This window comes from Balearica regulorum, chromosome 1, assembly GCF_011004875.1.
Source record: "Balearica regulorum gibbericeps isolate bBalReg1 chromosome 1, bBalReg1.pri, whole genome shotgun sequence".
Classification (NCBI taxonomy): Eukaryota; Metazoa; Chordata; class Aves; order Gruiformes; family Gruidae; genus Balearica; species Balearica regulorum.
Window position 1 is genome coordinate 27,325,755 of NC_046184.1, and position 15,732 is coordinate 27,341,486.

Below are 15,732 nucleotides of genomic sequence, written 5' to 3' on the forward strand. Positions count from 1 at the left end.
TGCTCAGCAACTCCCTGCAGAAACGTGGACAGAAAACTACAAGACATTCCTTTACTAGGTCACAAGATGGATAAAGGAGAAAAGGGTTTGCTGGGCTTCACACGCTCCACCAAGAACACTCTTAGAAAACAAGCTGGAAGCTACAAGAATTGAGAGCCAGATTTCATGAAGAAAAATATATTCAGTTCAATGTATTTGGTTTCCAAACAGTGAACTTGCAGCACATTTATATGTGGGGGGAAAAAAATATTGGGCCTCTTGGCACACTAGAGGATAAGGAAACCAACATTGTCCAATAGTACCAACTTCCTCTTGCTACCATCCTACCAGTATTTCCGCTGGGCAGTGAATAGTATGTGGCCTAAAACACAATATACTGCACAGAGTTTGTCCCACTTAACTTGGCTGTTGCTGATGTAACCACAATAGACCTCCTCTTATACATGTAATCCTTATTTTTAATTTTATGGTAAATTTCATTCAAAAGAAATAATTTCTCTAGCTAAAGTTTCTGTGTCTTCTGAACTACACTCTAGCAACTCAATGGTTACACTTTAGCAAATACACAATTCTCTTTCTATAGATCTTATCCAAATTTTGAGCAACACAACTCCCCTGCTGAGAGGAGAAGATAGAGAATGAGTTGGTCTGGAATGGGCTTCAAATAAATGTGTGGTTTTGGGTTAGGTTCTGTATTCCTGCTCAAATGTCTTTCTCCAATTTAATTTGTCTGCAAGCATTTAGGCACTAAGAACTCCTGCACCTCTAGTATAGTCCTGGGGACTAGAGAACAATGTTTGATAAACCACAAAAACCCTATTGCATGCATAAGTTATTAATTTGCCTGTAAAAGCTTTTAACATTCTTGCTTTCTACACTACAACAAAAAAAACCTCCAAACCTCACCAAAACCAGTTTTCTACTTACAGCCAGAACTACATTTAGAGATGGTTAAATTGACTGTTACATAATCTACCTCCACATAATCCTGAGTTAACACAAAAAGCCTTGGTTTACCTTTAGGAATGAAATCTTGTTTCAAAAACAAGGTATACATACACAGCATCAGAACTGTAAGTGGTATTTTTTGCATTTCCCAGTATGTATTTTACAGTGAAATTATGCAGCATGAAAGCCCAAAGGAAATTCAATGAAAGCATGTTTAGTAAAATGTAGAAACTTTAATTTACATGCAAAACTACAACATATTCAAAATAAAAAAACAGTGACTAAACAAATTAAACACAATTTGTAAAAATCATCCACGTTGTTAAATAGGTCTGTACAACCGAAGATTTACAAAGTCCCTGTGCATTTTCATCTTTTCAATGCACAACTGAGTTTAAAGGTTCTGCTCGAATATTCCCCAAGTCAAGAGCTGAATCTGTCTCTTCATCAATTTCACCAATGACAGCACTGCAATAAAAAAACAGGTTATCATTTCTTGAAACCCTCTGGTGCAAATCTAGAAAGCCACAAAATTAACTTGCTAGTGAAGACACACACCCCCTTTTTTTTTTTTAAAATAATTGTAGAGCTCTATTCTTTAAACTTCAAATTTTGGTGGCTATAAGTAGAGTGTAAAAGAAGTCTCATTTGTTTTTTTTTAAAGATACAGATTATAAGAACCAAATACTACTGGTCTGTTTTAGGCAGTAGGTTAGCCTCTGAAACAAGAACTGGAAACTTTTTACAGAGAATCGCCTTGCAAGAGTAAGGCCTACCTGTAGCAATTTCTAAGTGTCTACAGCATTAGATAAGCAAGACAATTTCCTTCAACACAGACCAGTGAAATTTTATTAATTTATCCAAGGGAGAATATATAGTATTTTACCTATGCTATGTTAAGACTTACCTGGACTAAAACACTAGTGGACTCAGTAAAACTGTCTTGAAGAGAAAAGAAGGTGAAGGCAATAGATGTTCTCAGGGTGAGAACTATCCCAGAAGAAACATAAGAACAGAGTCTAATCTACCTGGCATATCCTTCTATTCACCACTTCAGAGACTTATGAGCTAGTGGCTGTATCCACGGAAAGACTTAATGGCCGCCAGAAACTATGTTATATTAATCCATCCAATAGCTTTCTGAGCAAATTTATCTTTTTGGTCTTTGTAAAACTTAATTGTGGCACTCATTGCTGCAAGATGTAGCAGTGTGCAAGGAAATACCCTTATATGTAAACTTGTTGTTGGAGTATCTTCCTTTTTGCCAGAACTGAAAAAGCTAGATGCAATTAAATGAAGCAGTTATGTCCCCATTTCCTTATACCAATCCACAGCAACAAATTACCTCTATAGCTGTTCTCAAAACATTCTTTTATAGAAAGTATTCTAATTTTTGTAAACTTGACAAACTCGGAAACATATTTATTAGAAGGAATAATTCTGTATTCATGCAACTTTTAACATACTGAAAGACAGCATCCTTATAGGAAGAAAAGTATAAACAATTACTTGGCTTTTTGAAAAGTTACTGTTTGAGTAGCATGCTTAGCCCTACCTTTGCACGTTTGTCAGTTTGTTTTTGCTGAAAAGCTTCAGTGATGAAAGTCTTCCAAAATGATCTGCTTTCTCAATTATGTTAGATAAAAACAACTACATATAAATCTAAGTCTTGACATTTCTTTGTACAGAAATATCCATTAGAATTAGAAGATTAAAATTCCTGTCCCAGCTCACATGTTGGTCACTGTGACATGCTCTTTGTCTGGTTGTGCTAAAAAATAATCTCATTTTTTGCCATCAGTTTCAGAATGCTACTGCAAAAATCACCTTCCTAGCAGGCTCACTTACTAGGCCTTCTTTCTACTTCTCTTGTAACCCTTCTGTCTGTTTCACACATCAGCTACTTTTCTCTGCACTTAATGAGCTTTTACTACCATTTTGTCATGGCATTTTACATCAAATATGAAGTCACACCTTTGTTACTACATTGGCTTCACTGTCCAGTTGTTACAGTGTCAAGCCAGAACATTCAAGCATCTTCCAGATTATAAAGTGCTCTCTGTGAAAACTTCATCTAAAAAAATCCTGTTAAAAGTTAACTTTGTATACCGGATTGCTGACATGATGCACACAAATTCTATCTCATCTTTTGTTCATTCTTCTATCTTTTCCTCCATCGAGGGATCCTGCTGTTCGCAGATCAGAATAAAGAACATCTACACAATGTCTAGACTCAAGAAAGGGAAATGCTGAGCTTTCTACTTTATACTGACCTTCCTAGATTGCTATCAGTGCATGAGCTGGGTAATTTACAGCTCAGTAAATCTAGACCAACAATATCTTAACTTTATAATGCAATCACTTCTGTAACAGAGGCATAGATATTTGCTATTTAATAAGCCTCAGCTTTGATAGTACAATCAGTGTTACCCACACATAGAAATATGCAACATGTCTGGGGCTATAAAGGTGTATATAGATGTATATGAGATTATATACACACACACACTAGATTTTTATTAAGTGGTTTAAACAAGTATATGCTATACTTACACATTATCACCTCTTACAATGTATAGTCCCAGCACTACTTGCTCAACTCCTTGTGAGGAACTGAACACTCGTTCATGGCTTTCATCCAAAATCAAGTTAATGGTCTGATCAAAACCTTTGAGGGTTCCCTGAAAAACACACACAAAAATACATCACTCCAAATACCTTTTACATTTATCACCTTTGCTCTCAAGGATATTTTAAACAAGGTGGCAATACTAAGATACTAGAGAACAGATGCTCTATTTATGTTTTATTGTTATGCTTAAACACAAATAGCCGGAGAATGAAACTCTAAAAACGACTGATTGAAGAAAAGTATCTGTATTTACTACTGAGTGTTCATGCTAACGGCTACAGTAATCCTGAGCATTAAAAGAGGTAAAGTTTCCCTTGTATCAATGGTGGCCCTCTAGACAACTAATTCTACAATTTCTATACTATTTGAGTCTTCCATGTATGGAAGTTTCCAGAAATCAAATAATTAAATAAATCAAAGAATAGAAAAATTAGATTATTGTGGTCAACAGTACTGAAATCATCCTTAACATGTAATTTTAAGTGGTGTCTCTTGGAAGGAGATTAACTTGGTTCCACAAAATTACTCAAAACCAATTCCAAAACACATCAAAGGAAGAATTTCTGTAACACTTCAATACGCATTTGAAAAAATGCTAATGTAATTGGTTTGTGTAATTTACCATCAGTAACTGATTAAGAAATTTAAACTCATGTACAACACCATCATTCAAACAGTAATAATATCCATTTATATGATCTAACCATGTAACAAAGTCACGTATACTAATTCCATTCCAATATTTTTGGTAGAAATTATCATGTATCACAACACAAAGTTTACCAGACTGACTCTAACCAGACAGATTTGGTGAAGCTAATATTTCTCTGCTAAAAGTACCTTTTTCTCTTTCCAGAGGTTGCACAAAGCTAAGTACAGACAGACAGGAAAATATAACCCTCATGCAAAGATCATGCTATTAAGTTAAACTCAAAACAGAAGAGAATAAAAGTGGGGAAAAAAGGAGGAACACAAGCAAACAACCAAACACAGAAGCAATAAACTCAGTTATACAGTCTAACATATAAGGGTTTGACAGTCTTCAACTTTTCAGGCTTAAACAGAATCCCATAAAAACTCTTACATAATTATCAGCTGTTTTTCTATAAACATATGGAAGAAATGGTTTTAGCACAAAGTTAAAGAGCTTACTGAATAAAGAGGATTTTTTTAAGATAGACGCCAAATTGCTGAACAGAAAAAGAAATGCATTTTCTTGTGCATTCCTATAGAAAAGGCGATTTGACAAAAAGTGAAAGCATTTGCATGCACAAGTTTATCAAAGGACAAAGCTGACAGGCAACAACGAATAACTGTTTAAATCATACAATACAAAATAATGGCCATAAAGCTTAAAAAACACCCCAATTGTAAATGTGTGAACATATAAGTGATAACATTCTAGCATGGTTTCTTTACTGCCATGATGAAAAGTCTTTATGAGGGCAAAATAAGATGTTGAAAAAATACAAGTCTCACCACAATCATTCTTCCATCAGAAGTAATTACTGCAACAGTACCTAATAGTTCATTAAGGAAATGCTTAGCTATCTGAAACAGAACATTAGCATTTTCTGAATCATTCATATGTAATGTAAGTTTTAAGAGCCATTAGGAGCCTATCAGCATTTCAGGATTTTTTTAAAAAGCAACATGGTTGATAGTAACATTTCACAATACAGTATTTTTTATGACAATCTGTTTTAAAGTTTCACTGTACCCAACCATGGAGAGTCATGAAAGCTGGAGAGGGACTGCTTATAAGGGCATGTAATGACAGAAGGGGTAACGGCCTTAAGCTGAAGGAGGGTCGATTTAGATTAGGTGTTAGAAAGAAATTCTTTACTGTGAGGGTGGTGAGGCACTGGAACAGGTTGCCCAGAGAGGCTGTGGATGCCCCATCCCTGGAAGTGTTTAAGGCCAGGTTGGATGGGGCTTTGAGCAGTGTGGTTTAGTGGAGAGTGTCCCTGCCCATGGCAGGAGGGCTGGAACTAGATGATCTTTAAGGTCCCTTCCAACCCAAACCATTCTGTGATTCTATGATACACAAACATGAACACCATTAAAAGCAGACTAAAAATCTGAGTTCACCCCTCTTGCCATTACTAATTGCACTACCCCAAAACTGAAACAACAGTTTTATAAGCACTTCAAGCTACATCCTTAAAAACAGCTTAGCAGTGAGGATCCCAAGTCTGGCATTGTACATATACTCACTCTGAAGGTCCGACTATATCAATTTGATGATCACATATCCACCATCCTGAATGATTTTAGTAGAAAGATTTTTAATACCTTACTGTTTGTGAATAAAACTGAAAATGCCTATAGGTTATGAGTATAAAAAAATAGCAAGAAAAGGGTTCCAAGAACACCAACTCACAGTTTTTGAGCAAATGATGTAAAGCTGGTAACAAAACACGTTAACAGCCCTTTAAGGAGCCAGGCTCATTGTGAATCTCGTTCCTCATCACAAATGAGGTCTGCAGCACTAGAGGCTATAGGGGATCCTATTCTCTAGGTCTTCTGTAACCTCCATTCTCCCTGCTAAGCCAGTCTCACGTAAAGAGAAACCGAGAGTCAATCAGGAAGGACCACAGCCACGCAACGGCCCGCGGGAGCGCGATGCAGGAGACCCGTGGCCCCGGCCGACATGCTTTTCACAAGCCCGTCAGCAGCCTGCCTACGGCTGGGCATCTCCTCGCAGCTTGCCGGGCCCGGAGGCACCCAGCCCCGCGCCATGCTGCAGCCGCCAGCCCCTCGGGGCGAGCCCCGCACCCGGCCTCCCCTCATCCCCGCAGGCGCGAAGGAGAGAGCAGGCCCGTTCCCGCCGCCCCTCGCTCCGCCCCGGGACATTTCCGCTCGCCAGAAGGATACGGTTGATGTAATTCTCCAAGGCAGAGGTCATGACGACGGCTCGCGCGCTTTGCCTCACACCGGCGCCGGCAACCACCTCCCGCGAGACGACGGCGGCGGCGGGTGCAACAACGACGACGAGACTCCCAACGCCACCTCCGTCGCGCGCCGCTGACGCGCGGCCCGGCGCGCAGGCGCACGAGCCTGCGGAGAGGCAGGGAAGCGTCGCTCCAACTGCCGCGCACGCGCGGCGCAAACAGGTTTCAAACGGCGCGAGATCGGCAGCGCGGAGACGCGCCCTTGCGGATGCGCATGCGCGGAGAGGCAGGAGGGGGCAAGGCGATGCGAGTGGGCTGTACCAAGTAGCCATCGCCGAGGGCCGCGCGGGGGGGTTACAGTGCCCCCTCCGCGGCACATGGCACCATCCGTAGGGAGGCTTGTTGGGTGGGAGGGCAGGAGGCGCAGGCGCAGTATGGGCCGTCGTCTTCTCTCATGTGGGGCCGTCGGCCGCCATGGCTGTGGGGCGCTTGGTTGGCGGGGAGTGTTAGGGCTGTTTGTGTGCCTATCTTGAGAGTTGGCCTTCAGAGCCTCGCTGCCTGAGTGTATCGTTGCTCTTGCTACCATGGGAGCCACATATCGGTCCCTCGGTTTCCTGCGGGCTGTCGGTGTGAGGTGGGCGGGAAGGAGGCCTGGCTGCTGCCCCTCCGCACTGACTCGGAGAGCCTCGCAGCAGGGCTGTGGGATGGGTGCCCGGAGCCAGCCTCGCGGTGCTCTGTATTGAAGTCCCACGCAGAGGTGCTTTCTGTAGGCGATGGTGGATGCCTGGGTGTGGTTGAGACCTGAGGCTTGTGGAAGGTGGTTTTGCTGTGCCGAGGTCCCACAGTGAAATGTGCGTGGCAGCGAGCTACCTGCTTGGGCCCAGGCTGCAGTCTGCAAGTGGAGAGCTATGCCGCTTCTTTAAAGAGAAGTGCAGTGGTCAAGCTCTCTGCAATTCAAGCACAACTATACATCTTTTTAAAAAAGATGTGCAGTGTCAAGTAAGTGGTGATTCTTATGCAGAAGTTTGGATTTTATGTTTACAGGAATCTCACCATAATCTGTAAATGTGGGAATCATAGATAGGGATGTCCTGATGAACATTTTCATTTTTTTATAACTGTACATGTCACTAGCATTCTTCCCTTTCTGTTCTGGTGGCCCATTGTTTCTTCTGATGCATCCGTAATTGTTACTGCCTTCCATACTTTCTGGTCAGTGTACATGATGCACACAGTGTTTCGTCAGTCTCCTCAGAGTCCTGTGAAATAGAAGAGTGTATGAAATTGCTGGGTTCAGTGGCAGCACTGGGAGACAATTTTCAGGAATTTAGGGAGCCTGACTGGTATTTAATACAAGAAGAAATACCGCAGGGAGATTAAGTTCAGACATTCAGTAACAGAACCAAGTTACCCTACAAAACAAATCGTGGTGCTTAGCCATGTTTGTCTGTGGGAAATTATGTCAGTTAGTATGCAACAGGCTTTCAGAAGCATACAGCAATATGTTGTACATACAGACATACTGTGCATTGCAATATATTCAAAGTCAGGAATGCATCCCTCTAATGGTATTTAATAATATAGCAGTCTGTAGGTGATACCTAACTTCTTACACAGGTATGACCTCTTACAAACAGTCTATCTACCAAGCTTCTCAGAGCTCAAAGGTCAATGCTTTTGTTGTTTCAGCTGTTGTTTCAGCACCACTGGTCAAATAGTCTTCATGGAGTTCCATTAAAATAAATTTTCTTCCACCTGTGTTTTTTTTAACAATATCAGCTTTGTACTGTGCTGGATGCCAACGTTTTCAGATGTAACGCTGTATGGGAAATATTCTTCCAAAGTATAAAAACAAACAGTGGGACATTTCCACTCCAGCATATTGTGAAATGAAATGTTACATAAAGTCTGGATTAAAAAAATATTTATTGTAAGTTCATGACCTTCAGTAGACAGAAGATTAGCTTGAGACTTGGAATATGGAATTCCCCTTTTTGTCAGCTTTTGGATGACACTAAGAAAATTTAATTTCTGGAAAGTTTTCCAATCTGTCTGAAAAAAGTGATTGTGATGGACTTAATAAAATGTTTAAAATAATATTAGATCTGTGCATAATCAGGAGATTAGATTTGCTGAAGCACTGAGTAGGCATTCGTAGGAGAAAGCTCTCACAAATAATACTTTGAAAAAATGTGAGGAAATAAATTTTCAATTGTTTTTTATTATTATCTTGATTTCCAGGGCTTTCACCTGTAAATGTCATAAATCTTCAAATACTGAAATACTGAGAATGCATTTTTTAATAACTGGAAGGTACAATCAGGTTTTTAAGACAAACTGAAAATTCAAAGTTGTCTACTCCCAGTTTTGTAGGAGAAACACTGAATAACTCAACGCAGATGAGGTACCAGCCTTTGTTCTCTTTAAGCAACAGAATCCTATAAAAATAAGTCTCAGTTCAAGTAGCAAAAGATGGGGACACAAATGAGGCCAAACTGATGTTGCTTAAAATATCTTGGTTCTGCGTTTCCTGACTTCTGCATGTCTGCCTGAAAACTGTAGAAGTATGCTGTGGTCTCTTTTTTTATTTTGCTATATAGATGCTACTTAGAGTTTAAATCATCCCTGTCAGTACTAGTCCAACTTCCTTTTATTTCAATAGACTCCAGGGACAAATTGGCAAGAGGTACAAACTGGAACTTGGTGTCCAGCCCATGGTTTAATTCCTGCGGGGAATACCATTTCTGTACAGCAGAATGCTGTTGTTTCATCCTGATATCCTCCTAGTATGCTGATTGTTTCCTTTCACATTGTAGCCATCACAACTACACAAAAAGCAAATGGAATGTTTTAAGGCAAATTAGCCAGAAAAAATGGATAGACATTTCCTGGCACCTCTGAAGGTAACTACACCAAAGTAGTCTCTCAGGAATTTGTCTAATGGCTCAGTCTTTATCAAAAACATGACAAGAGATGTCAGAGAACGTAAAATACTCTTAGAACTGGGCATTACGTAATGCCCATCCTCTTAAGCTCCTATTATAAAAAGTTTAACAACTGCCATTGAACCTTATACCAGGATTGGAAGTAATTATTGTATATTCCATGTAAGAGGCTGAGGATTTGTGTGTGTGTGTGTGTGTGGTTTGACATTTTCCTTTTCATACTCTTCTGTCTCCCTGTAAAGATAGACATTTTAAAAGGCCAAGAATATGAGATCATTGAGATACAAGTATGTAGGATAAAATCTTAAAATACTTGTACAGTGGCATTACATCAACATCTGATCACCTGAGAATCTCTGATCTACTTGTTTATTTTAGCTGTGTCTGTGAAAAGCAGCGACAGACTATATTTCTTATTTTAAAAATAAGGACTAAGACACAAAGAGTAAGGCTTAGCTCTGGGCTCCTGAAGTTAGGTACCCAGGTTTTGCTAAACTAGGTGCTTAACAGCAGTCAGCACTCTCAATGTAAACGAACTTTGAAAAGAGATTTCCTGACTTCATCTATGCAGGTGCTCTCTGCTTTTTTCTGAGCACAAGCAGCTGTGCCCCTCTCACAGCCCTAATCGAGGTTCAGCCTTCTGTTTGAAGTCCATGCTACTATTATTGTCCCCTTATGTAATAAACCTCTACATAGGAGGTTTTTTCTTCTTTTTGAAAAAAAAAAAGATATTGCCTGCCTCTCCCCGTCCGTAGCAAGGTTTGGTAGCCTAAGTTACAGCCGGGGGCCATGATTTGCCCTTTTGTTGAAGCTGGGCCACATGCAGAGAAAACATGGATTCATTAGGCTAGAGAGCACTGAGTCTAAAACTGTGGTTAAGCCACTTGTCCAGTAGAGGGAAATCTTAGCTTCTGGTTGTTATTACAAGGTCTCTATAGAAATCCAGTGGCATTTTAGATGAAATGAATAAGCAACCTTGAGCATCGGTTCTCTGTAGCTGGTCAGTACCACTTGAGTCCTAACTTTAGATGTAGAACTTCAGTATCTTAGGTCTAAGCATGTCACCTTGGTCTTCTTTACAGACAAAAATAATGAATTTTCTACTATGGATGCATTGTGCTCTACAGATGTCTGTGTTTCTCCAATACCTATAAAGTGAGCTTAGGGTGACTAACTCAGACATGGACATTTCACAGGTTCATACTTTTATTGGGCCAAACGAATTTTATTAGTGGTGACTAATATAGTTGCCAACATTGGTTTTAGGATCAGAAACCTGCAGCTAGGTACCCTTTTGCCTCTTTCTTCCCTTCAGTTGCTGCAGAGCTGCTTGTTAGGACATTCTAAATAACAATATGAGTATACACTAAAGCAAATATGAGCATAATGCTCATTAAACTCTCAATTAATTGAAGAAACAAAACACCTTTGTAAAAAGGCTTTCCCTCTCTCTTACATTGTCTAGATATAGCTTATTTGCTAATTACATTTACTCCTGTAATTAAAATCAGTTTATTTCTGCAATTGATTCTCCATACATTAAGGTTGCTGTGGCAAGTCATTTTTGTATGTTACGCTTTCCACAGAATATATAACCAACTAATCATGCCCTGGAGTGTCTCTGCACACTTTCCTGCTTCCTTACAGTCTGCCAGGGCAGGAAGGAAACCCTGCAATGGTAGTTGTACGGTGTATGTGCAAGCAGTTACTGTGCATAAACTTGTTATCTAGCCCGGAGCTAGTGGAATGGATGAGTGAATGGTCTGTTGCTGCTGTGACTGTATCTCACTTACAGTTTTACATCTCCCAAAACACACTAGCTTCTGGTGGCTTTGCATTCATTGGTTATGAAGAAGTAGCCAGGTTTTATAGCCCAGCCATGCTAACCAGTAGTGCTGTGCCATGGCATGTCAAGCCATCTCCCTGTCAGATCAGATGGAGAAGGGTGCAAGACCTACTCCAGGCTTCCCCGAAAGCTGAAATTCTAATACCATTGCCTGACTGTTGGAACAGGAGCTTTAAGAAATTTCTTTTAACAAAACCCCCAAGATTGGTAATGTCTGTCAGCTTGCTCAACAAGAATTGCATCCCCTGGTTGCTGCTGAAGAAAAAATAGCACCTGAGGTAGGGAATAATGGAGTGGTATGTACTGAAGAAGAATCAGACAGTATATACTCCAGAAGAGAACTAAGTACCCCCAAATCCCACACATTGAATTTACTTAATCCTCCTAACAGCCTTTCTCATACTTTCTGTGACTCAAAGATTTACACCTCTGATTTTTTACCTACATTCCCAGAACTTCACTCCATAAAAGAGCCTAGCCCATTAGCTTGTCTTTATATGCACCTAAGCTGGCTAAACATGATTGACTTCTGTTTATGTGTTCAGGAAAAACAGAAACATCCCTTCACCTCTGCTTTGTTCCTCTGAGTCTGGAGAGACTCTAGGGATCCATTATCAGCAATGCAAGGACGTGGATGTTATCTGGTAGCTGGAGAAAAGTAGAAGGATCTTGCTCACCTCGTGCATGACTAGCTGCAATCTAAGTTGAGATGTGTTTCATGTAATATGTTATTATATCAAATGACAGGGGTTTGCAATGAAACAACTGGAAAGTATTATAAATGGTGAACAGTCTGAAAATTGCTTGTAGACTCTGAATATAAGTTATAATGCATCAGAAACAAATCTGTAGCATGAGTAGTCCCAAAGTGCTTTTTATTTGCCTTTAGAAACTCAGTGTTAAGAAACACCTGATCTAAATTTTGTTTGTTATGATGGCAACTACTGCTATCATGGGAAACATTACAAAAAAAACTAATTTTACTCAAAGAGCTCCTTTATATGAGAAACTATATTTTTTCCAGCATTTTTTGCTAAAACATGCAAACTAGGATAGCAATCTTAATGACTACATCACTACTTAATGTGTTGGCATAAAAAATAACTTTGTGTGTTTATGTTTGCAGGAAAACAAACTGTTTTCCATTTTTCTCTTCTTTTTTTTTTTTAACCAGATGAAACAGAAAACAACTGTAGAAGTTGAGTACCATTATCCTTTTAGATAATAATTTTAGGGGATGTTACAAACTATTGGTAGGAAAAATGCCATTGCTAATGGGTCATGTACCTCCAACTCCAGAATTACAAAGCAAATGGATTGTTGTTTTCAGTTGCTCTTAAGTATTAGTATTAAGACAGTTCTGTTGTACATAAAATGAATAATAAGCTTTAAGAAACTGACATTTACTAGCATGTCAGGTTCATCATTTTTTACAGTCGTAGTTGAAATTGCATTTGCTGAATTGCTCTCATGAAGCAGGCTTTTCATTCTGATAGATTCCCTACTTCTCAAAGTATAATTCATCTTCCTGTACAAGCACTGATCCTAATCTTTAGCCTATGTTAAGATGACTAGATCTTCCAGTTTTAAATATAAGGTCCTTTATCTTAATACTCTCTGCAGGGATGCCCATTTGACCCCATTCCACTTCTTGTTTCATTTGCTCTGTAGCACATGATCACTGTGTAAAAGAAATATCACATGGTCAAAGGGCTTTGTTCAGAGGTGACTTACACGCTGCCTGCTGCCAGATATAACGTAGATTGCACTAAAAAATCAATATAATTCTGCTTTGTAACTTATATGGCATCATTATTTTGTGAAATAGGTTATTCATTGTACCACAGAGCAGTCTTTTGGCACCAGAACCTTTAAACCAATTACGGAAGTGGAGAAAGAATGTTGTGTGGATTTATTTGGTCCTGCCCAGAAGAGGTGCCAAAATCCTTCTTGTTAGAAACATGTCAATGAAAAATAATCAACAGGAGGGGAAGATAAATAGGAGAATCTGCCTTTCCTTTAACAGGCACTGAACTGTGTTTCGTGTAATAAAAGGCATAAGACCAAAGGGCAGGGAGGAGGACTTTTTTTTTTTTTATCAGTAGGCTATGCTGTGAAAGGCAAAACTTGAAGTGCAAGCAAACAGAATTGCACCAACAGCAATGAAGAGAGGGGGCACATGAGGATGGCAGATGCTATGCTTTCTTCACAGCCTTGAAGTGAGCTGTCTGATTTGTCATTATTTCTAGCCTAGAATTTTGCAAGCTACTGCTCCAACTGGATATTTTCTCTTACAACCTTCAGAATCTCCTTGATGATTGCAATAGGCATCCTTGCTCACTGCCAGAGTATGTGCTAGCTCTTTCACTTGGTACTTTCAGGTGCTCTCTTCACATCCTCTGGTTAGTGTTTCTGCTGGCACTTGAGATTCTTTCTAATGATGAGTCTTTTTAGCTGTTAGTGTTCAGATACTGAGGTCAGTCAACTTATGGAGAGAAGAAATAGCTTCATGACCTTGCTTGTCCCAGCTGTGGTAGCTCATGAGTCCCTCAGGCAGGCAGCTGGCACCAATGCTGGGCTAAGTGTTGAGGCCTTTGGTGTGAAGAAGATAAAGGTATATGCTGCACCCTGGAATCTGGGCTGTAGCCAGCACAAGGGTATCTGGAGGGGAAGGGAGGGATCGTGATTACAGAGATTAATAGGAGTGAGAATGATTGGCAGCAGAAAAAAGTATTTCTGTTGACTTACTGTTTGCACTGCTGGTCTAAATTGGGGAACACCTTTGTAAACAAAAAACCTTGGGGCTTTGGGTCATGACAAGATGTATTCCTTGTTTGAAGAGGTATCCCCTTGGGTAAAGCTTTTTGTTTGAGGCAGATTGTGTTGGGTTTCCGTGGCAAGGTTTTGGTAGCGGGGGGGCTACAGGGGTGGCTTCTGTGAGAAGCTGCTAGAAGCTTCCCCTGTGTCTGACAGAGCCAATGCCAGCCGGCTCCAAGACGGACCCACCGCTGGCCAAGGCCAAGCCCATCAGCGCCTCTGGGATAACATATTTAAGAAAGAGAAAAACAGTTAGAGAGAGCTTTTGCAGCCAGAGAGAGGAGTGAGAAGATGTAAGAAACTCTGCAGACACCAAGGTCAGTGAAGAAGGAGGGGCAGGAGGTGCTCCAGGCACTGGAGCAGAGATCCCCCTGCAGCCTGTGGTGAAGACCATGGTGAGGCAGGCTGTCCCCCTGCAGCCCATGGAGGAAGGATGAGGGGGTGTAGAGATTCCACCTGCAGCCCGTGGAGGACCCCACGCCAGAGCAGGTGGAGACACCTGAAGGAGGCTGTGACCCCGTGGGAAGCCCACGCTGGAGCAAGCTCCTGGCAGGACCTGTGGCCCCGTGGAGAGAGGAGCCCACGCCAGAGCAGGTTTGCTGGCAGGACTTGTGACCCCGTGGGAGAGACCCACGCCGGAGCAGTTCGTGAAGGACTGTAGCCCGTGGGAAGGACTCACGTTGGAGAAGTTCATGAAGGACTGTCTCCTGTGAGAGGGACCCCACGCTGGAGCAGGGGAAGAATGAGAGGAGTCCTCCCCCTGAGGACAAAGAAGCGGCAGAAACACCGTGTGATGAACTGACCGTAACCCCCACTCCCCGTCCCCCTGTGCTGCTGAGCGGGATGGAGGTTGAAGCCGGGAGTGAAGTTTAGCCCGGGAAGATGGGAGGGGTGGGGGGAGGTGTTTTAAGAGTTGATTTTATTTCTCATTCCTCTACTCTGTTTTGCTTAGTAATTAATTAGATGAATTCCCTCTCTAAGTTCGGTCTGTTTTGCTCATGATGATAATTAGTGAGTGATCTCTCCCTGTCCTTATCTCGACCCACAAGCTTTTTGTTGTACTTTTTCTCCCCTGTCTGGTGAATGAGGCTCTGGTGGGCACCCAGCCAGGGTCAACTCACCACACAGATCTACTTCACAGCAAGAAGTTGCATTGTGCTCACAGATTTTCTTCCTTTTAATCTCAGGCAAACTTTGTTCTCCTTCTGATTAAAATGATCATGTGTCCAAGGACTAGTTGCCACTCGGGAGTGATGTATGGCACAGATAAACTCATGCCCTGAAATTTCTGGGCTGTTTGGATGGGTACATCTAATGCCTAAAAGTGCAAGTTAGTTTTGTAACTCTGTAGTGCTGTAGTAGTTGGGAGGGAAAATTATAAAAAGCCTTGAGAAATGTCCTGTTGGAGTGCATGCTTACCTGGCTATGTTGTAGAAGGGTGACCATCACTCCGCAATATCTCACATGAGAGAAGAGCAGTGTCTCAGAGAGCACAGTGCTAACCATTAGTAACTGCTGCTTTTTCATTATCAACCACTGTGCTATTGCATTATTGATTAATGCTGTTGAAAGCCATTCCTGCTGGTCCCTTATGTTCTTACTGAAAACCACTTAACATATGAGCCGCATCTAATTGAATAGCAAGAGGAA

At 41.0% G+C, this 15,732-nt stretch overlaps 1 protein-coding gene across 1 annotated transcript; it reads right to left on the bottom strand.

The window, feature by feature from the left end:
• Positions 1-1,012: 1,012 nt before the first annotated feature.
• Positions 1,013-6,626, bottom strand: LSM8 (LSM8 homolog, U6 small nuclear RNA associated). The gene is made up of 4 exons (XM_075743682.1): positions 6,458-6,626; positions 5,060-5,100; positions 3,502-3,629; positions 1,013-1,416 (listed from the first exon to the last, which is right to left on the bottom strand). Exons 1-4 carry the CDS (start codon positions 6,486-6,488, stop codon positions 1,326-1,328), a joined length of 291 nt encoding a protein of 96 aa, XP_075599797.1. The 5' UTR covers positions 6,489-6,626; the 3' UTR covers positions 1,013-1,325.
• Between the last annotated feature and the right edge of the window lie 9,106 nt (positions 6,627-15,732).